Source organism: Anneissia japonica, unplaced genomic scaffold (assembly GCF_011630105.1).
Source record: "Anneissia japonica isolate Jap-2015-1 unplaced genomic scaffold, ASM1163010v1 scaffold288033_len957474_cov176, whole genome shotgun sequence".
Classification (NCBI taxonomy): Eukaryota; Metazoa; Echinodermata; class Crinoidea; order Comatulida; family Comatulidae; genus Anneissia; species Anneissia japonica.
Window position 1 is genome coordinate 668,565 of NW_022715491.1, and position 24,621 is coordinate 693,185.

At 33.3% G+C, this 24,621-nt stretch overlaps 1 protein-coding gene across 3 annotated transcripts in view; it reads right to left on the reverse strand.

The window, feature by feature from the left end:
* LOC117109254 (coronin-2B-like) overlaps positions 1–24,621 on the reverse strand; it is a 70,116-nt gene that overhangs the window by 35,075 nt on the left and 10,420 nt on the right. For all 3 annotated transcript variants that reach the window (XM_033251518.1, XM_033251519.1, XM_033251517.1), the window contains exon 2: positions 18,767–18,967. In XM_033251518.1, coding sequence (XP_033107409.1) covers positions 18,767–18,967 — 201 coding nt within the window. The remainder of the gene's footprint in view (positions 1–18,766; positions 18,968–24,621) is intronic.

The following is a 24,621-nucleotide window of genomic DNA, read 5'->3' on the forward strand; positions in this document are numbered from 1 at the left end:
ACTAAAGGGACCTCTCTATACATTTTGGCCACAAAACAAGGGAAAGTATATCTTTTAAGACTATGGCACCCCTATTCAGGGGACATCACTATAAAGGGACACTTGTTTGCACCCAAAGGTGTCCCCTAATAAGGGTTCTACTGTACTGTATATAAGTCATGTATAAGATGTTCATTAATTTATCAAAAAGAAAAGTAAGTAAATATTGCCTAATAATAAACAATACAGAACAAAGTATTCTCTTTCTGTAGCAACAATCACAATTAGAGAGTTAAATTAAAGATTCAAAGAAGTAATATCTTGATTGTGAATCTTGATTATATACTTTGCTATATTTTCATTTAAATAAAAAAATATAATTGTCTTAATGACCATTGCTTCCATGTTCTTTCATACAGAACTCTGACATACAAATATGTTTTGTCAATTTCTGCAATATGCTAAAGTAGCATACGATCTTTAATATCAGACAAGAATACTCAAGAAAATGAGTCACTGTCTACAGCCATCAAGTAATTACAGTAAATGTAGCAGGCATATTTCTATGTACTAGCAAATGTCTTTTTGTATCATTTTTTACACCATAAGGTGACACCACATGGATTTCTTGTAGCTCCCAGATAACACCATGAAGGTATAATGAGAATGAAACAGTTTGATGGATGTGCATAGGTTTTCTTTTGACATAATGAAAAAAAAAAAAAACAACCATTGCATTTTGTGTTGCAAGTTTAAATAAACAACATGTTTGGACAAACTTCTTGTCAAGCTGATTGGAAACTTCACTGTCCTGGCAATGGAATTCCACTCTGCCTTACCCCTGTTGAATTTTAATTAAGGTTAGTTTTTTTTTAAATTATGTTGTTAGATTTAGGTCCTTTTTTAAAAGCTCCTAGGATTTTCATGAAGTTTATAAATCCTTTATCATTACTATTTTTTAATAAAATCCTTTCATTACACTACTACTGTTTTTTTTATATTGATGAAACTGATGGATAAAGAATTGATGGATTGAAATGTAGCATATACCTGCAATTAAAATTATGCAATATATAAAAATAGATTGCAGTGCTCTTTCATGAAGATCCAACTTTGTTAATACCTGCATGAATAAAATAAAATGTAATCTTCCTCGATATCACTTTTTAAGATTCAAGGGGGTAAGACAAATCTAACCTGTTTTATAGGATTTAATAATTAACTCTTAAGGAAGTACAGTAAGATGGCAATAAACTCAATTAAATATATTAGAAATTAATTTTTCTATTCATATGAAGTAAATTTTAAAATATTTTTTACATGGAAACTGGATGAAATATAAAATGCACAAAAGGTTTTGAATTTTTATTTTCACACCCACACCTCACCAACGGAATCTAAATAAAAGGCGAGAAGTCAGTATTCTTAATAAATCATTTTTCATTATTTAAAAAAATAAGTAATCATTAATGGAATCCTGAAAAAAAAAGCTGAGTTAACTTAACAAAATTGAAATCCAGTACTGGACTTAAAAAATAATTTAAAATTATCAATTTATAGAAGCTCTACATTTCAATCAATCAATTCTTTATTTTTCCGTAGTCTGAATAGATAAAAAAAACATATATGTCTACTGCACACAAAAAAATAATAAGTCTGAATTAGTAGACACAAATCAATCAATATTTGTTTTAATTTATAATCAGCTGCCAGTTGCAACAAAATATTATGTCCATTTTGTCTTTAGGGCTGTTGTAGCATTTCAAAAAAATTTGATTACCAGATGAAAATACTACAAAATACATTTATCGTACACCTTATTACCGAGTATTAAAACAAAGTCAAAAAAAATTTACAAATCTATCATTTTATCAAAGTAGCATTTCTGTGTTTTGAAATAGTTAGACAAAAACATCACACTTTTTCTTGATTCCTTTTTTCACATGGACATACTTTTCAAGGTAACAAACTAATTGTACAAGTTATAACCAAGTTTGTGTGATAATATAATTTTCAAAGATATTTAGAAGAAAAATACACATCTTTGAGGTCAGGGGGGGCACCTAATGTACAAGAGCACACCCCCCACTGAAAATTTTTTAAAGCAAATAAATTATGCTCAAGTTAATCTAAATCACCTCAAATCACTGTACAGTATTTTGCCAGCTAGTGCCCCTTCACATATCATCGACCCCTTCCACTTCACCTGTGCGCTCCCATACTGTATGTCCCCTATGTATTTCAATAACCCTAGATTGGTCGAAGCCAGTTTTTTTTTTTTTTTTTTTTTTTTCAGGAAGTCAATCACTGTACTGCCTGAGGCATTTTTCACATACTCTTTTCATACGTAGTGTGTTTCACTACCAGCCTACTGTATTAATACCAAAGAATATCCAAAATAATTGGAAACAAATACTGTCCCCAATTACACACAACTGATATTCTTCTAACATTTTGCAAGGGTCGTCATTGCGCACGTGAAACGAATAAAAACTTCACAGATCAAACGTGACAAGTTTAACAAATAGAATAATTATGTCTACGTGCAAATTGGGTATTAATCACCACGAAAGATGAATTGGTTTACTATTAAGAAGATTCGAGGAAGAGAACAACTGGCGATATACGGTACACAGCGGATATTTGAATGCAAGTGCCAACGAAACTACCAAACATTAATAATACAACACTGTAAAACAGTAACTGTAGTACTTTTAACACTAGTTTTATTTGACAATAAAACTAACTTTCAAGCAACTGTCTTCGGGGGAAAGTTCACTCGAAGATGATGAGTACTGTGCGCTCGAAAGCTAGTGTATTGTCAAATAAAACCAGTCTTAAAAGTACTACAGTACAATTTGAGAGTGTTTTATTATATCTCTTCAGAATAGAATGGATCATCAACTTTTACACATTATTACCATTAATAAAGTTTCTAATCATTGGCTAAATAAATTATGACATACAATATACCTTATACTTATAGTTGTCATGACCTTTAAAGTTCATGGTTCTGATGAAGAATTTCTTGTAAAAAGTCATTTTCACATCACAGGGACCGATGATACACATATCGGTGAACTTTGTATATGGCATTAAAATATGAAATTGATAATTTTAGATGCTATAAACATCAATTCTAATAGAGCCCTCACGCTTGTGTATCGTAATTATTTTTATTATATTATATTCATTTTAATACTGACAGTGTTATTGCTATCCCAAAGGTGTAATGATTCGGTCGAAAAGACCTCTACACCTTTTTCAGTGGATGCTAAAGAAACCGATTCCCAAGATACGATGTGTCAGATAGAGGAACAGTAATGTATGTAAACTATGATGTCGGTGTCCTTTCACTTACTGTTAATAATTGATTATTGGTCAAAAAATTAACACATTATGATTAAAAGAAAGCAAGCATTTAATTTTTATATTTTTTTGTAGGATTTATTAAAATTATACAGTATTTTATCAGTAAATTGAATTCTGTTTCCAGTTAGAAATACTTTTCTGAATTTTTCAACGATTGGAAGGCTACAGTAGATGACTCTGTAGCTGCCTTAAACACAAACTTTGGATATATACTGTAATACCCTTGAATGTCGAGTGCACCTATAATTCTACGACTAAAGATTATTCAAAGTGTTCATAAAATTAAAGGATCACAAAGTAAATGGGTTTACGGTGACAATGAACTTTAGAATTAAATACCTCTAGACTGGCAGCGTGATCTATCATTATGGTATCGCTTATATGAGGATACTTACTGTCGGTAAGTCTATCAAAATTTATACCATATGTCTACTTCCATACAGGATGCCATGTCAAAGAAACAGCTCATGTTTTGATTCTGTTTCCAAAAGTGAACATTAGTTTTAATTTGTAAAGTCTATCATTAATTTACTATTATTAATATATACATGGGGCAAAGATTTAATCACTGTCAATGTGGTATACTCTTTTAACACATACACATGATGTTTTACCGTACACAATTTAAATCTTGTTTAGGCTTTGGTAGATTAAATATGTTTCAATGAAAACAAATTTATAGAGACTTCAACCCATGACCATTTGATTTTAAGACAATCCTATTAATTCTTAAGCCCCAGCACCACTTTATATTTTAATCAGTAGGTCATTGCCCGTCGCTTTATTAACAGCAAAATATAATTCAGAGTGACTGGAATCTTCAGTTCTTGATATTCTTTCCAGAAGTGTGCAAATGATTAGTAGTACGCCCTCACTTTATCATACAGCATACTGTAGCATACGCCAAGGTATAATGAAAATCATTCCAATCAACTGTAATGAAACATGGACAAACATACAGTATTTAATTTTAGATTGTTAATTCCAGGTTCTTCCGTGAACCTCCAGAATTCTGACCAGAAATAGGACCTGTCGAGCAGTACCGACCACTATATTTTTTTCAACATGTTGCAAAGTCCGCAACCATCGACGACCCTCTCTTCTACACGAGCAAGTTGCTAATAGCAGCTCTTACACTGGTCGGTGTCGGTTGTATACTGATCGCAGTGCATATAGGTCGTGATAGTGTGAGAGTTGCTTTAGGGAAGACTCTATAAAACAATGACTTTAGTAAGACCGTCTAAGTGATAAAGCCGGCTTTATTCAAGAAGTTACTACCAGTTAAGACTGTTTTATAGCAATCCGCCCCAGGTCTCCCTCTAATTAAAGACCACCTCCAATTAAAGACCACTTTTATGTAGTCTCAAATTAATGAATGTCTTTTATCTTTATTATTCTAATTAGAGACCAGGACCACAGAAACCCTGGTCCCAAAAGTGGTCTTTAATTGGAGGGAGTCCTGCAGTTTTGAATTTAAAACACACTAAAATAAAGAAAGCTAGTTTTATTTTGTAAGCATTCTACTCAAACAAGCATTTATCTTGCATTGTCTTCAAAATTGGTATGGAAGAGGTCTTCCTAACGGTGCATTTCAGACAGCACGAAGAATTTAAAGAAATGTGAAAGAAATGTGTATGCTGTATAGCCTGTGACTGCAACACCAGTGAAAAGCATCCAACAGAAAAGAGAACTGATTGAGTTGAGGTGGTGTAGATGTCTACTCTGCTCTGTAAATTTAAGCAAAACTTTGCACAACGCAGCTTATCGTTGCTAACGCGTACAGCCACAGCGAGCATCACTTAAATTCTTCATAACTTTGTGATAAGCATGAGAATCAACAACACACAAAGCCAAGGTCATTTTGAGGTATTGGTTACATGACACAAACCGAATGAGAAGACAAATTAAAATGCTTATAAAACTACTAATAAATTACGTACCGTATATTATTACATATTACCGTACTTTCCTGTCAGTTATCCAACAAGTGTGTTATCCAACAATATGTCTATACCATAATTGCAACAGGATCTTTTACAACATTTTAAACCATCCATCAAATCTCACTAGACAAGTGTCATTACGAATCTTGGTAATTTAGTGAGGAAACACTCTATTAGAATTTGAATAGAGTTCGAAACTCGAACATCCATTCCCCAGACGCAGCATGCTTTCGACACAAACGCCTTTTAGATTCTTTTGAAGGGCGCCCTCTAGTTTGTGGTTTCATGTAAACCTCGACAATCGGACCTCTTGCAATTCTGTACTCTTCGATTATATGCAAGCATTCAATTTTTATTTTTTTGTAGAATTTACTACAGTATATTATCAACAGGTTGAAATATTTCTGCGTAGAAATATTTTTCTGAATTTGTCAATGATAGGAAGGCTAAATGACTCTATGCCTTAAACCTATGCATATTACAAAGATTGAACTAGAACCCTGTGATTAAACAAGGCAAGTACTGATCAACATTCTAAAACTCTTGAGTTTCTGGCCATGTTCAGATAGCCTTCAGTTTGATGAAAATGCATCGTGTGGACGCTAGGCTAAAATAACTTGCCTACTGTATATCTGCAGATATACAGTACGCGCTTTACTTCAGATGAGTGTCCACACAATTCTTGTATACCCAAGGCATAATGTTTTTTTTAATTTCATAGAGTTCAAAGCTTTACAGTAGCTGTCTATGCACCTTTTTCCAGAATCGATAATCATCACTTATTTTGCATAAAATAATTACGAAAAAACAATTTTGAATTTGTTTTATTGTTTATTAATGATATTTAACGGTTGAAATTTTTGTAGACCAAAATTTACCATTGGTAAAAAAATATCCTAAGATTTTCAATGGTCATTTAATATTAATTAACTACATGGCTGATTCTGTTGAATGTACTAGTAGGGTATATTTACTTTCGTCATCTTTGATCATTTCACAGTATGTTTATATTTTAATAATTATTTTTAAAAGTGCACTATTGATTATTATTATTGCACTGAATTAAGAGTAATCAAATAGCACACACACTTTAAAAGCTGCTATTGTTTGTGAGAGTTTAGATGCAACTTGCATCCACATTATGTTCACTCTGTCTGAAATACAAAGTTTAACTTCTTGAGCAAAATCAAACAAGCGCAGCGCACTGCCCTTGTTTGTGTCATCACCGTCTAATGTTTTTTCATCTAAGTACCACAACACCAATTTAACTCCTCATCATTATTCACACTTCGAGCGAGAAAAAAAAATATTCTGTCAAGTTACTGCATTAGCACAAGAGAATTAACATTACATTAGACGTTACTCACACGCCGTAAACGTAAACACCTGTCGACAGTAATTTGACAGTATAACCAGGACGCTAGCCCATAATAAACAGCACTGACAAGCACATTCTCAATTTTCTCAAATCAGTGTACCGGATGTGTATTGAGAAAGCGCATTTCAAGAAATTTTATGAATTAACTTTGGAGGGAAAGTCAACAGTTCTAAAAGCACAAGAACAAATAGTTATGAAGAGTTAAAACAGTTCAAAAGCCAAGAGTCAACAGTTCAAAACTAAGAGTTAACAGCTAAAAACCAAGAGTTAACAGTTTAGAAACTTGGCCGTTCTGTGGCAAAACAACGTAACTTGAAATTTTCACACTCTGAGAAAAATAGAGTTCAAGTTTGCATGTTTGCAACTTGGCAATAAATTGTCGTACCCTTCTGGAATTTTGCAGGACTACTGTATCTATAGACAATTTTATTATCATTATATGTAAAATTTTAATTACAATCTTTTGATTTATTGTAAAGTTATTAACAATATTCACAGATAGATTGTTTTACCTCAGAAACATGGCAGACTTGGTACTGTCACAAGTGTGACATATTTTTGAAATTTATTATGTCTGGGTCTTTTATATGCATTATCTACTGTAGCTTATGTATATGTCGTTAAGATATTAATTGATATGAAAACACCATCAAATAGTTGATTTTGCTGTGAATAACTCCATCAGTTAAAAAAATGTTTTGAATACCATTCTGAGGCAAAACAAAGTATCTTCATCGGAGATATGTTGTTTTTTTTCCCCCGTAATCTTGCAGTTACATTGTTTTACCATGGAGAATCACTAGATTTTAAGTTGTGCTTAAAGATAGGTAGTACCATCCCAGAAACATCTCATCTCAGTTTTTGTATTATTTCATATAGTATTATAAAATGTAATACATAACATTTTATGAATGGTTTACTCTCAGAATTTTGTTTTTTTAACAATCAAACTTGAACTGCATTGAAATAATTATTATATTAATAATTCAACAAGAAATTAATCATACTGAATCAATCAATCAACCAAAACCTTTATTTATTCACGAAAATATACATTTAAAACTCCCACTAGGTTGCAACATACAAAATTAATAAATTAATACATTAAAAATAAATTAGGAACAAAATACTGTAGATCTACTTTGAAAACATTGGCACATTGAAGGAAAGAGACTGCATAGGAATATAAATATTTCTGAAGGAGTTGATGGTTCTTTAAATAGAGTGTTGACAGTTAGGCGTGTCAACCATTTAGATTTTCTGAGGTAAAATATGTGCCAACGGTTCTACAAAAGGGATAGAGTTGAGACTTGGATTTAATGGCAAACTGATTCAAGATTTCAGACTCAGAATTACGTAGCGGAAATTACTTCCCGTATTTTATTGTATTTTATATCATGATAAAAGTAAGAAAATCTTGAATTATGTTTTTACGGTACTTTAGGTGACTTGTGACACAGTTGTTATGTTCTGAAACATGGCATGAAATCGTAAGAAAAAAATTTATAACTATCCCATCGAGCAGTATAAGCTTGCAATGGTTCTTCTTTGTTGAATTAATACAGTATTATCTTCAGTTAAAAAATATTTTTGACCAATTAAGGCATTCCATTTCAAAATAAATAAACTCTCCAGATTTAATAAAAGTTAGCAAAGTCAAATACTGTAGGAGCAAAAAACCATGATTGTAGCAAAAATCAAAAACAGTGATAAGTGAGTGTCGCTGGCTCGATTCCCATAGCTGCAGCCAATAGGAAGCTTTTGATTGTGAACTACGGTAAGATAATGATGTTACATATTAAGTCATCTGTTCATGTGATATGTGTAGTTCTTAAAAATTCCAGTACAAAAAATGAAGGACAGGCACAGAGAAGTGGAAGCGGTTTGAGTATACTATACACCATTGAGTTTAACCTCTAGAGTACTGTATACTGTACAATAAATAATCAATAAATACAAAATTTATCCTCATCACATGCAATTCAATTACACATTACATTAGTATCCATGTATCGTGATGCTTGGAGAAATCTTGTGGTCACCTGCTCCCCAGCCAAATGAATAAATGATGATCCATGTTTAATTTTTCATAGACTTGTCTAAAAATAGATACTTGGAAATTAATATTGAATTAAGAATTAACTACTAAAACTAACATTACTAATTTGATTGTTGTCATAATGTAAATTAAAATAAACAATGGATAACTCTGTAAATACATAATCTATGTTCTTAAATTTTCAATGAGCAAATTTTTTAATGATTTTATGATTGAAGTAAATTAATAAACAATAAAGAAATTTATAAAGTTCCTTAAAAAACAGTGATGTGAGAGTTTACCAGCAACTGGGTGAAGGGGATGCTTTTACTAAGTGTTGTGGAATTCCTGATTTGAGATACTTAGTCACCAGGTTTTTTTTAATGGAACGAGGTATGTATAAGTAGGGGGAATTTGAAGAATGGAGTGAGTGTATCTCATTTCCATGAGGCCAATAAAATGGCCCACTCAAGTGTATTGATCATTGTATAGTTAAATACTAAAGGTAACTTGCAATGTCACATGGCCTTTTAATATATAAGGAATGATAATATTGGATTAAAAAGATTCTGTTTACCAGATCTGAAAGTACTTATCCAATTATATAATTGGGTATTACTTACCCAATTATCACAAGGTAACTGCTGTACATTAGGTTCAAACTGAACAAGTTTTATAGATCAAAACTGACAAATAGTTAGCTTATTAGTATTGAATTATTAGGGTAAACAGAGGAAATGAGGTGTTGAATTATGCATTTAACTAATCTTGCTTTGTTGCCAATCAATGCTTACCAGAAAGTTAAAAAAATTGCAATTACTGTATCACAAGGCAATATATTCGATTCAGCATGAACAATCATATAAATCAAAACAGACAAATAAGTTTAGCTTAAAATAGCGCTTGATTAAAAGAGGAAATGAACTGTTGAATTAGATTTAACTGGTCTCCCTTCATTTCTTACCAGTATAAATTGCATTACTGTCAATTGTTTTCACTTGAAATTATCACACAAATGTGCAGTGATTAAGCTGTTCTTTAAATAGCGCCATCAAGGTACTTTAGTAAGCTACTGTTGATACTGAAGTGGTGTCGTCAGGGTAAAAGCGAGGCAAGCATTACCACTAGCTTGGCGGAAGGGACCCTAGGGCCTAGTGAGGTCAAGCCAAGAGCATAACCGTTACCCCAGTAACAGTCCAATGAAAAATAACTAAAATAAAAGATGAGGAGGATCAGCTTTTTTTCCCATCACTATTTTTAAACTAAAAACTAACATTTTTTTTTGTCAAATAACAGTTTATTTTGTTTCTCCATTTATCTAGATAAGTGTATGTTTGATAGATTCAATTTTCACAGTGGAAAAGATACCCCTAATCTTCAAATAGTGTCTTGAAATTTCTATTCATGCACACAGAACCACTATGAACACAGAATCAACAGCTTAATGTACAGAACCATGTCCCATCCGAAGAGGTAAAGTGACATTTCATACTCAAAGACATTTAGTAAATATATAATTTAAAACCAGGAAACATGCGGTCTAGAGCTCAATCTTTTTCCACAGCACTACCATGATCTCTGGTAAGACATTTTTCAATTTGTCATAATTACTGAACATCTTTTTTTCCCCTAGTTTCTCTAAATAATTTCTGGTAATTCATGATAAACTTAACTCCAAAAGCATGTCACTGCATGATTCAAGCAAAATTTAATGATGATTGATGCACTGGAAGCTAAATATAAAGAAATGACTAATAATAAAATTACAGTACAGTATATAAAAAGAAATCATGAAGACTATGAATGTTTCAATGTTTACAATTACAGCCCACAAACTGGTGCTTTACATTCACATATTTTACCCATCTATATAACCAATTATTTTCAACACATTATGGTTTATTACAGGTCCAGACCTATGGACCTCAGGTAGATAGTCTAGATTTTATAATCACCTCAAGAAACATGTACTTAAATTGAACTCACCATACCCCTTCCAGGGATGTCACCACGCTGGTCGGCGGTGGAGGGGCCCGTCCAGCACTCAACATTTCCGACAGGACTCACTGCTCGCGCGCGTATTACAAAATGTTCAACATCACACTCATTTTTTAAAAACATAATACAACCATGTATTCGTCCACGAATACGCAGCTAAGGTACAACACAACAACACAGGCCCAACTGCGGCCACACACACACGCCAAGCATGTGAAGTTGACAGTCGGATTGACGCTTGTCGCTGGGATTTGTTCATTATTACAGTATTTTTTAATCTAAAACAAAGCATGTCAACTATTGAATTTAATTAGGCCTACAGTAAGTCTCATCTTCATCTGTTTTGTTGCATTCCTCAAATTCTGGCCTAGGCCTACCTGGGCCTAGCCTAAAAAAATCGCGTCAGCTAGCCTTGGGCCTAGGCCTGCTCGACTTTAGGCCTTTTGGTTTTTAAGAGATTTCACGAATACGGCGACATCCCTGCCCTTCTGGTTTCCCTTTACCACTAAAATAACTACACACAACTTGTCATCAATGCTGATTGGTCAGTCAAAACTGTGAGCTTTCCATATGCATCAGCAGCGCACAGTGTAACGATTGCAGTGACAACACTGCACAGAGAGTGTAGCAGTTTTATGGAGACCAGGCTTCATTGTCTCCTAATTCTTATGTTTTAGACTGCAGGTCCAACGCATCATTGGTTTTTGCCTTCTTTCTTTTTGTATCCGAAAATTTGGTATTTAAAAAACCGATTTTCTTTACCTCATTTTCTGTTTTGTAATTTTGTAGTGAATAAATATTACTTATGAATAATGACTAAGTTTGTCATCAAATATTTTTTTTTTTATGCAATTTTGCACAAAAAAATCTAGACCTCTTACAAAAACTATTTTTGTCGGTGATTTTAATCTTCTTTCCAATAATACTCATCATGGAGCTTCTGTAGATTGGTACAGTTGTTGAGTCACAAAGTGTTAAAACCGAAAGATTGATGTTTCTAGTAATGATATGAATATTGATAACTATCTTGATATATTAATTTTAGAGTATAGACCAAGCCTAAGCATACAATAAAGCCATGATTATGTATTAAGTACAGCATACAGTACGGAGAGCAGAAGATAAGCCAGATAACATTAGATACGTACAGACGTATAGATCTGACATAAGCCCCTTTTCAGACAGACATTGCCGCAATAATTTGGTACAGCATACCAACGCGATTATCGGCCTAAACCCTTACACAATAACTTTCTACAATATTATACAAGTCTGGCGCTTTTAGAAATGTAAGAACAGGTTTGACAGACTGCACACATAATAACAGTAGATTTTAAATAACAGAATAATCACTTCTTGTATTAGAAAAAGGGGAGAGATAAAAATGAGGGAACTATAATAAAATGAAATCATTAAAAAAAAAATATAAAAACACCACAACTATTAATCAATCATTCAATCAATCAATCAATCAAACAATCAATGACAATGGATCTTTCTGCTCAGCCACGCCCTGCCTCCCTTAGATATCGTTCCTAAGGTCCCACAACGTAAGGAACATACTGCACACAACATACGCATCTGTGGAACAACACTTGTGTTTGGGCGTATTCGACTGGTTAATTTTGTTGACTACGATTTTTCGTTGAGTATATTTTCATTCGATTGGTTCGTAAAATAGACTTCATTGACAAGGAAAATTAGTGTAAACCAGAGTGCGTTAAACAGCTTTAAGTTATCCACGTGACCAAAACAAACATGGCCGGCGAGTTTAGAAACAACATTTGCGTTAATATTATTTAGATTAAATTTCAGAAAATAAAAATTATAATATTTACCCACATGAAGTCAAAAAATAATTGTAGGCTAACAGAATTCAAAAACTGGATGAAAATATTTTTTTTATGAAAAACCCATACTGCCACAAGCTAAAGCAATCTTGACTACGCAGCGTGTATCGCGGTAACTATGCAGCCATTTTGCTTTGTCGAGTATATTACAAGTTTTCTATTCAACTGGTCGTCTTTTTCAAGTAGGATTTTACCGCTGCGCAGGTGGGCGTGGTTTAACGAAGAACGACCGGTCGAATACGGCCAATGTGAGACATGCATATTCCTGGCTCTGTTCTGATTGGTCAGTTATTTAATTTGATTGACACTCCGGATAAGGCTACTATATATGATTATATATTTATTCAAATTTCTGATGCACTGCTCTTCTGCTATATACAGTATACAGATACTTCTTTAATTCTCAAAGGTTTCTTGACCTTCTGAACCGCCAGAAGTTTTAGATAGCATGGTGAATAAATTCTCATTGCTAACTTTGTATGTGCGACTCATGCGTACTCTGGATGCTCTGGTTTATATGTATACGCGCATATTCCTAATTACCTATTGTGACGCTTTCTTCATAGGCACTTCACTATGTGTCTCAATTATGTCTCAATTACACCACATAGCTATGTGTTACAAAGCACTTTAAAGTTTGACAGTCACAAAACTCTAGGATGTCTGTATGTCAATATTTATCCAAGTTAGCGATGTAGACAATGCGTCACTAAGGGTTAAACAAGACCCATGGGTATTGACTACAAGGAAGTTGTCGACACATGTGTGAATGCAAATAGCTCTGATTGAGCCGTAAATTTGCTTGCGCTAAATAGCCTTGTCCAATACGGTACAGGATTAAAACAACTTCATGCTGTTGTATAATAACAGAAATTTATACAGTACTATAGTGCCAATACAAGGGCCTTCACCGTTTGAATACAACATACTTATAATTGACATCACACCTGTATTTTTAAAGATATGCCTACTGGTGTTAAAATCTGAAACCACTCAAACATTTAAAATACTGAAATGATCAAAAAAGATAACGTAAAGTTATAAACTTTTAATGGGACACAGATCAAAATAAATTAAGTTTTTCATCCATTAGAGAGATACTTTATTGCTACAAAAATGGTTACATTTCAAAATCAAAGAATTAAAATTGGTTTTTGTGGTTTGTTATTGGCAAAAAATTTTCAAGTTATGTTTAATGACTTCGATGCAAAGTGACCAATTCCAAAATATTGATTTTTTTTTTTGAAGTTATAATTATACAAATTTTGAAAAATAAACCATTAAATTGCTCATTTAAAAAAGTTTTTAACTTCCAAATAAGCGCAGATAACGATTAAAGTTTTTCGCTGATTTACTGTACAGACTAGTTACTATGAAAGTTGTTAAAGTTGTCTGCAGTGCCAGGCGAATAAATGGATTAAATCAAAGAAGAAATAATTGTGTTCTACTACATATTAAAGTAAAGTAAATCCTTGATGAGCCATTGGCCTCAGCATGAAGCGGTTGAAAGTAGCCTATGTTACTCTCCTGAGTGGGACATTAGTCCACCGCAAGTTACTCCCACCAATTTGCTGGTACCCATTGATACAGCTAGGAAGAAATGTAGATAAAGTGCCTTGACTTTAGACACAAACAAAATGCAAAGCAAAGGATTGAAACCACAACCTCAAGGTTGAGAAACCAAACCATTTCTGCTGCGTCAAATGTTCTACTACATAATTGCATGGAAAAACTTTAGATGATAACTTACAGTACAGTACGCAAGCAAATAATTCAAACACTACATTTTATTGTTTTTAAATTAAGTTTATTTTACCCCGCCACTAATCAGTGGCGTATCTATAAGTCTTGAAAGGGGGTGCGAAGGTGAAGTGGGGGAGCTTGATGATCAGTTGAGGGGTGCTAACTCGCAAAATATGGTGTTTTTTAACTATTTGCAAGTGAATTTGTACATCCAACTAGATACTGTATACCACTGCCACAAATACATTGAGAGCTAGCACTGAGAATGTTACACAGATTACAGTAATATCCAATTACGTTCAAAATTTGAGAGCACTATTGAAATTAGTAGACCAACATCTGAAGGTGGTTTTTGAAAAAAATATAAGACCCAATAAAAATAATTATTAGTTTCACCCTATCTGAACTGTAAATGTGATGAGGAAGGGAGGCTTTTTATTTTTTGGTTTTATTTCTAAATCCAACTTTGGGTTGTTTTGTGGTGCACTGATATTCGAAGTAAAATACATAATTGAGATAATACTATAATATCTACTGTTATTACAAAAAAAATGAAAAAAAAAAAAAATTTTTTCCAAATGTTTTTTATTTTAATACTATAGAAGACATGCGGGCGAGGGTGATAAACTAATCATTTTTTATTGGGCCTAACGGTTTCAAAAGCTTTTAGTTTCGAACATCGTTGGAAACCAACTTGAAAATAATTGGTGTAAGTTTAACACCTTGTTAGTGTATCATCTAGCCTAGGCCTGCCCAGGCCTTATAGACTGTATCTAGATCCGTGTCTGCAAGGTGTGACCCTCTTGTGCCTTTGGCTGAGCTTGTGATGTGTGTGTGTGTGTAAACAAGTTTATTTTTTATTTTACTGCAAAAAATACTGAAAACTACAATTATGTTCTTGGAAATCAAAGTAGGAAATTACAGAATGTAAAATGATGAATGTCACGATTGACTTGTAATGTGTTTTTTGTACAGTACAACAGCCCAATTTAGTGTAAACTTTTGGACTACTAATAAGAAAGTCAGGTCAAAATAAATTGCGGTCACAGAACTCTCAAAAGTGCTTTTAAGCAGGGGATTAGCTGTGTAAATCTGCTTAGTTTTAATCTCTCATTCACATGTACATACTCAAGAAACGCACCGCCATGTGTCGCTGATACAAAAGCGTATTTTCCAATAATTCCTTATCACTCAAGTCCGCTTTGATTATCTCACAACAGGAAGGTATAAATTACACACTGAGAAAAATCAAATGCCGAGATTTTATATCATACCTGTATAGGCCTACAATTATAGGAAATGATGTTTTGCCCTACCTGACATGTTATCGTACTGAATGCTCAGTAGGTTCCAAAATACTAGCAAAAAAAAAAATCTTGTATTAGTGATTCCTGTGGGAATCGAACCCATGACCTTCAGACAACTAGCCTGGTGTCTTAACCACTAGGCCACCGATTTCCAAGTAGCAGCAATAGGATGCGGTATTTCGAGAAGTATTTAGAAACGTACTGAGCATTCAGTGGGGTAGGGCAAAAACATAAATTAATTCAAATCTCCTGATATGACTATCGAACATACAGGATGAAAGATGATGCCAGAGAATAAGGTTAAACATTAGAAGTCTTTGGCTCTGAAATATTATGTCAAGCAAAAAAAAAAAATGGCTACTGATGGCTGTATCAGGGATAGCACCAGGAGTTGCCCGACGGACTTTTATTCTACTAGCTCTCTGACTGTGGGTTGCCAACAGTTTAGCGCTGAGCGGTCATAAGATCAACAATTGCTTCTGAAGTCTGCTAGAGGTTTACAATTCATATTGCACACACGACATTCAATTGTCAATGTGTTCTGTTGCGAGTATATTGTTTGTCATGTTTTCATGGGCGTTCATACTGTATGCAGTCAGTATACACTTCTAATATTCATTGGTAAAGTATGTATACTTATTTAGAAAGATGATCTCTCCAGTTTATAATAGTAATTGGTCTGGTTTTTACTGCTATTGCAAAATTTGTACTTCATATTTATTACCTAAAGTAACTGGATCAGATGCATGGTAAACACATTCTCAGTCCCTGGGGGAATATCTCCTATATTGCTGTTAAGTAATCACAAAATTGGTCTACTTGTATATTTAGGTGTGATTGGTTTCAATATGAAAGTCTCTGTAAAGAGTGTATTGCCTATTTTTATTTTTCAAATTGACATGCATTTAAATTGTTTTTCATGTTTTGCATTATATGTTTGAGAAAAAAAAAAGGCATAAAGAACGAATATAGCGCTTCATGCCAACGGCTTTTAAGTGCTTCAAATTATTACCCACGGTCATTGGATAAAAGCATGCAACACATACTCAGCTCCTAAAGAGAATTCCATAATGTTGCATCTGTATTTAAATCATTTTGTGTTTGAACCTACCAGGTACCTGCTTGTACTCCTTGGTGGAGAGAGACAACCTGTAGGAACGTGTATTGCCTAAAGAGCACAAGCAAAATGCACAGCGAAGGATTGAACCTCTGAACTCAAGGTTGAGAAACAGAAATGTGCAAACACTTCCTAACCACACCTACCTGTACAAGGTTCTGTACCTAGTTTTATACTCATGGATGGTGCGAGATCTAAAATGCCTATTCTAGAAATCTAAAAACACACATGTCCTGTGTTGTTCAGTACTGATCAATACTGGCCTTCATTTTATTACACTAAAAGGTACCAGTTGATATAGTCACAATTTAATACAAGAGCCTTAGTGATTAGTACTATCAGATAACATTTTCAGTGAGCATTATATCTAAATTACTGGTATTGCAACTGTCTAAATCACACTATTATATTTTCTTTAACAACAAAACTGCTGTATGCCCATATATAGTCATGATATGCCTATATGGTCATGATGTGCCTATATATGGTCATGATGTGCCTATATATGGTCATGATGTGAGGTCATCAAGACAACATTTAGGCACATAAGATTTGATAGTCTGCACACGGCTAAAGTCATTATAAATTCTAATCATTGGCGCCACACGTTTTATTGTGAATACAAATTAAGTTTAGCATTATTTGTCAACATAAAAATTGAATTTCAGAAAATACACACATTAAATTTCACATTAAATATGAATTTGAATTAATGCAAACACATTCTTGTAAATTTGCAAAAACGTGACTGCACTGACCTACCACGTACAAGCAGAGAGAGTACACTGGCAGAGAAGCAAGGACATAGTGTTCATTCATGGTGTGTTGTGTGAATTGATTAACTGCTGCACATCTACTTTATATATCATTACATCTAGGGCATTACAGTGTTTTAACAGGATGCATTCTGCTTAATCGAAGTCAGCCATGTTCTGCCCGGCACCTGTTTTTTAAATTGCTGTTTAATATTACAATGTCTTTTCCTAGTGTTTAATATTGAAGTTCAATCATTTTGAGAGTAGAACATCACCGACATCACAGCAATATCTGACTTCATTTTTTGACTGTGTGCAACACTAATGTTTACAATTTATTATCTTTTTTTGCAGTGTACAGTACTGTATATGATTAAAAAGCCAATGAGTTTTCATGTCTTAAGCTTTTAATAAAAAATTATTAAATTCTATAGAAAGAAAAACAGTGGCTTACAGTAGCTCTGCAGACACTCAGTTGCAAGACCGCTTGGTAGGTAATAGAGGGATTTGGCGATGGGTGTCACATGAACTAGGGTGTTTGATATAAACAGTCGACTGGCACAGCGTTGTTTTACATGGAGATTGCTATGGCGGTCATCCCTTGTTATTGCTGTTAAATCATCATAATTCCCAGTAAACTATACCAAATTGATTGGAAATTAACTATAAGAATTTTGCCTTAATGGTTTGCTAATGCTGTAAAGAATACTTGCCACCAACATTGAGATTTTTCGACAAATGTTAGGCCTAGGCCCCTGCACATCTACGGAATGGTTAGGTATGCATGATGGTCAATTGTACTGCCTTTCCTAGCCATTTACGTCTCACATTAACAGTGGATGGTTGTTTCGCAACCATAACATTTTTTTTCCTATGCTATCGCACTGTAGTGTTTTTCATGTATACCCAAGTTATTTCACGTGACCACCTGTAAACAATCCTTGCCAAATCCCTCTATTGCTCATAACTGGTGTCATGGTACCGTGTCGCGTCATCCAGTAGAGTTCACAGGGAGTGAAGTTGGATTCGCCGTACGGAACGAGTGATTGGCTTTAGTCTTATGATGACTTGAGTACAGATATCATCATGCATACCAACCTCCTCCACTCCATAGGAAATTTAGACTGCATCTGAGACTAAATTCACTCCATATCAGTGGGTATAGAGATACTCGAAGGACGCAATCAACGTAAAGAGTATACTGTATGGCTCAAACATAAGTCGTAAGCTTTCCCACAATGCCATGCAAAAAAAAAAAACCATTACCATCATCATTATCTTTTTACCTTTTTGAGAGGGACGACAGTGAAAGCGCCACCACCAGCGGCTTGTAAGACAATAGCCAGGAACTTTGGGTTGACGGCGCAGAAGTTGCTGTCATGTGAGTTGTCAGTTATTCTCAACCCCTCGTAACATTTCTCCTTCTGGAATGGTGAGCCGAAGACATGCCGGAATTTGGATACCCGAACACCTTTGAATCCAGGCATCTATAGAAGAGAAAAAATAATAATAAAATATGTTATTGCTACTATTCATCAGCAAAACATACAATACAAAATGATACATCCATTTTAGTAATAACATGCACAATATGTTCAGTGGCGGATCCAGGAGATTGAAATAGAGGGGGCGCAAGGAGGGGCCTTCACAGTTTAGTCTAGATGTTTATTTTTATTTATTTTATTTATTTATTTATTTAGGTACACAATACATGTGCCAAGGATTGTCAATAGCAATATATCACTGTCCTACTTGTAGGTGACAATCCCTTACACAAGACAAACATACACACACAATACTTTACACAAACTAAATCTCCATAATATGTGAGATTTGTTTGTTTATCAATAAACTGCTCTCATGCACTGTAGTAGGCTGATTCAAGGAGACCTTTGAGTAAGTTAACCACAGTTTGGCAGCTAAGTTGTAAGAGAAACCACCTGAAGAAAATTCATGTCTCCCTCTAAACACGACTTCAAATTATAGACTGTTTTCTGTACTACTACTCCATCGTACAACCGCGATGCGGTCGCATGCAGAGCACATGTTCGCGCACACCGACTTTACATGTTCAGTGTTGGGAGTAGAGTTGCATCGTTCCGTCTCACCGCCACCCAGTGGCTCAGTTAACTGTACTACGCTTGAAAATGAGAGCCGACTAACGAAGTCAGGCGGCAATTACTAAATAGTTTTAAATATTAATTATATAGCCTATATATCCATATAAAATATTGTTCACCGGCAGATTAACATTAGCGTAAATTAAAACCATTATTTTGTTAATTATCTTAATAATAATATGAATAATGTAATATTGTAGCAAAAACGGTCTATTCTCTTCCACAGAGAAAGTAGGCCTATCTGCTACAGTAATTTCTCTCGTTCGCTTATATTTTGAATTCGTTTGTCGACGGCGTTTATATGAAGTACATCTTAGTTCCTTAAAATATTAATATTTTTCAATACTAATTCATTTACAAGGCAAGGTCATGTAAGATTTATTGTATAATGGGCCTATGAAATACATTACAAAGTTTCGGGGAAAATTAAATACGTAACACTTGTGGAAATAACACAATATCTGTCTCTTATAGTTAGGGCGTTGAATTAACTATCACCAATTATTGACACGCGAACACGACATCGTTAAATAAACAATGTACTCTCAACGTTCATTTCAACGCAACGCAACTCAACGCAAACGCAACGCAACGACAACAGGTAAAACGCGTTGGGATTTTTGCAATAAAACTGGCCGGTACTGTAATAACATCAATATCATTTCATGATGATTATTTTCTAATTAGAGGCCAATGATGCTATAATAAGACAATCAAAATCCTGGTCCTAAAAGTGGTCTCTGAGGGAGACTAATAAAAAACAAGAAAAAACAAGTCTATACTGTAATTTTTTTAAATCTAGATTTTATTTTTTTAAGCATTACAATACAATTTATAATTTTCAAAAAGAGGATGGCAGTTTTTCCACTACAGTATTACAATCTTTCTTCTTTTAGAAAATTCTACCTGCATCTGTACAAACGCTGAAGTCTAATGAAATTTACGGTTTGATTGAATTCTGCTTGACTCATTCATGAGTCTAAATCCTAAATTTATATTTTAACGATAAACGACTTCACCACCAGTGAACAGCCAATCACATCACACATTCAATCACTATGGAATAAAAAAGTAACATTACTGTCGTACTAACATGAAAATGACTTAGTTTTCGTAAAAAAGTGAATCTTAAGTATTTTTCTCAATTGATATTGCTTTACTTTGACCATTCAATTTACAGTAGTTTATCATCATTTGTAATACACAGGCACTATTTTTTAACAGTATGATCAATTTTTTTTTTCACTATTGGAATTCAATCTTTGTAAATTGTAAGCAATTGCAATGCAATAAATAACATCAATGTACAGTATCTAAGGGCTCGTTGACAATTATCAACATTAATGAAAAATGTACAGATTTAAACCTACTCTTTTCGATACTCCCTCCATCCTCTCTAAAATTGTACATAATATGTTGATTTCGCAACACCATGCTCCATTATTTGGCGAAGTCAACTTAAGTACTGTATTTGGTTACATAAATAAAGTATTATATCCGTGGTTGCATTATATTATAATTGGTCTTAAAAATCTAATAATATTCTAAATATTGGATGTTATTTTGAACAATATCATGCATATGTAAAAGTGTACAAATTTTTTTTTCCCCTATGCGTACTGTTCGTGCACTTGTGAAAATGTTGATAATTGTGAACAACCACTAACATAAATAAAGGAGAAATTTAGATTTTATTGCTTAAGTAGTCTAACTTCATAAAGTTTTGCAAGTAATAATATACAATACATTTAAAAAATTATGGATCTACACCACTACTGACAAATTCACTTGCGTTAAGTTTATAGCGTACCACATCGCTTAAAACATGGTTCCTATTGAGAAAATTCACCAACTACTTTCGATTTGATGTTGAAAACTTGAATTAAGTGTCTTTCCTCTTCATTTTCTAAAACTTGCTATGGCTTATTATATCCAACTATCAAATGACTCAGCAACTAATACACTATGGAACTTTACCTCTGAGTGCTCTACTATTAAGTCTCCTTAAACTGCTTTTAATAGTCAAGATTTTTTATACCTTGTTAAAGATAAAAAAATAACCCCATAAAATTTTTTTAATTTAACTTGCTTACTCTGAAGTAACATAAAAATTAAACGACTTAAAACTATATACTGTACCATACCAAAAAAAAAAAAAAATATTGATAACCATGTACATTAAGTTCAATTCTGGTAAAAACGAATATTTTACAAACCTATTTTGTACATTTTCAAGCGAATGCTAAACACTTAACCTTCACTGTCGAAACAAGATTATTAATATCCGCATTAAACAAAAATTAATTATTTTATCTTTTGATATGCTTACAGTTATGCAAACTACAATTTAAAGTATTCATACCCATGATTTAAAGAACCATATCTGATTCAGACCCTGGAATCAACTGAGGACCTGTCCATGGAAGTTCTTATCTGGTCATCAGTGTCTCATATCCTTTACATTTTTTTTAAAGTGAATGAGAAAATTCACTAATACTGTAGGCCTAGTTAAAAAAAAAAAAATTTTTTTTACAAAGATTTTCCATCATAATACTGAAGATAATCTTGATTGAAGCAAAAGGTGAAGAGAGCATAGTATGCTCATTTTGAGCGTAAATAAACAATACGCCCTTATACGCTGTTGTCACTTTTGAAATAATACTAACTTATGTATAGACATAACAAATTAATTTTTATCTGTCATAAAAACAATGGTACATTATTAAAATATTACTGCTTAGGTAATTTTAATGGGTTAATAAAAATGTTTGTAGTATATTTAATGTTTTACACTGTATATTATAATCTATCTCACAAGGTGCCTGGATGTACAGGTCATTGTGCGTGTGCGTTTAAAAAAACGATAATTAAATCTGGGCAATTGTCTTCAGAGCTGCTGTAATATAAAGCGCAGTTGTTTACAAAAGACTGCCTGGTTCTTCTCGTAATACCAAACTCATTCGGCAGATGTTTAAATTGATTAGATGACTTAAATATAGGAGTGTTCATTGCAACCAAAAATTAATGTATAAAGAAGTGGCTGCAGAGAAGAAATATTACTTAATTATCAACCCCCCCCCCCCCCACAGACTTGTGTACAGTAGGCCTATCATTCCATACATTACAGGGTTAAAAAAGGTTTGCCATGGCCCAAACACAGCACTGATGAAAAGAATGATGTTTGCTCTAGAGACCAACTACTGTAAACCATATTATCGTGATCCCTTCTAAAATAAAAGATACATTGGCAGCACAAGAGAGGGGCTGTCAAGATGGAGGGTCCACGCACCTCAGTCCCACCTTAGTTACATGTATATGGCACCTCTAGATCTTGAAAAATGTATTGGGGGAGGGGGGAGGCCAGCTGGGGCACCCTAGCTGGGGCACCCTTGAATCTGCCACTAAGAAATATTGCAAATCAACATTCACCTGGCTAAAAGACAACTGACCAACTTATAAGGAAGCTCTCAACGACCTTTCTGTTGGATGCAGAAACAGCCAAAATAAAATTAACTGCTATTTTTATGTCCCCACCCTCATAAAATTTTGGAGCCTCATGAACAAATTTTCTATATTAGTTTATTTTTTTTTAAAAACCAATAATTTTTCATTCAAAATCAAAATAATGATGAAAGATTTTTGTTAAAATCCGAGAAGAGGTGGAAATATAATGGCAGGGTTACAAATACAGGTATATCCATTTTACTATTTTTTATAAAAAATAATTTTTATTATTACTAGTACGGGAGGAAATAGCAAATTAGTAAACACCCTCACCAAAAAATAATTTCAAACGCTGGAGAAACTAACAATTAAATTTATTTGGCCTTATAATGTATGTATGATAGGCAAATTGTAATAAATATCAATTTAAGTCTTGTTGAAATTTAAATAACAAACAACCAACATAAACATCATTACCAAATGAAACCTTGAAATTATTAAATAATAATACAAATTGTTTTGTGTATTTCAAATTTATGTATTCATACAATATACAATGGAAGCCTTGTGCACTACATTTTGACATGGCTGAACGGTTTAATTTAATCTTGGAATAAAATAGTATCTGTATGTCTACACAGCTAGGATCAACATTAGGAATGAATACTGCTGCTAAGCGAGAACAAGCATCTGCAAAGCTTGGCTACATGATATGTACGGACATGTTTGTAAATTAGAATTCAGAAACATTGAACAGTGTTACTTGATGTCATGAAATACTGTACTCTGTATAGCAGTATACACCATGTTAAAAAAAAGTTGTACGTTGGATTACGTACAGTATTAAATTATTAAAATTATAATTTAATAAATATAATTATTTATATTTTTTTAAGATTCTTTCAATATATTTTCAAATTTAATTTAATTTTTAATTAATTACATTTATTTGTTTAATTGATTTAATTTTTTTTTGGTTATAATTTTATTGTTTATAATTGTTTTTTCTTTAATTTTGTAGTTTCTTTGAAACTATGTACAGTGAAAATGGAATGAACTAATTAATTTATTGTATATTTCTGTTGAAATTTTTTTAAGTATAAATAATTTCATAGTTAATTTTTTTTTTTATAATAATAAGTTTAAATTAAGAAAATCAGTAATACTGTAAGACCATAAAACAAATTGTAATAATACTATGCTTCTGCAACTACCAGTGGATTAATGTCTAGCACCTTTCATGTGGTATTCATATTGTGCGCCATTCATATTCAGATATTAGTTTCAATAATTGAATTCGTGTTAATTTGTTAGAGCGTTTCTATCTAGTAAAATTTAATTGCACTTTTGTTCTTGCATATCAATTTTGTGAAACGGCTCGTTGGCCAGAATGCCCATCTCTTATTCCTTGGCATTTGGGCCAGAATATGAAATGCTATGGGGGAGGGGAGAGGTCACAACTCCTTCCATACAAGTCTCGACATATGTAGGTACCCACTTAAAATTCAGAGTAGAGGCAAACGCTGTACAGTAAAAAATATCCCTTGCACAAGTGACTTGCAGGGTTACTTTGTGTA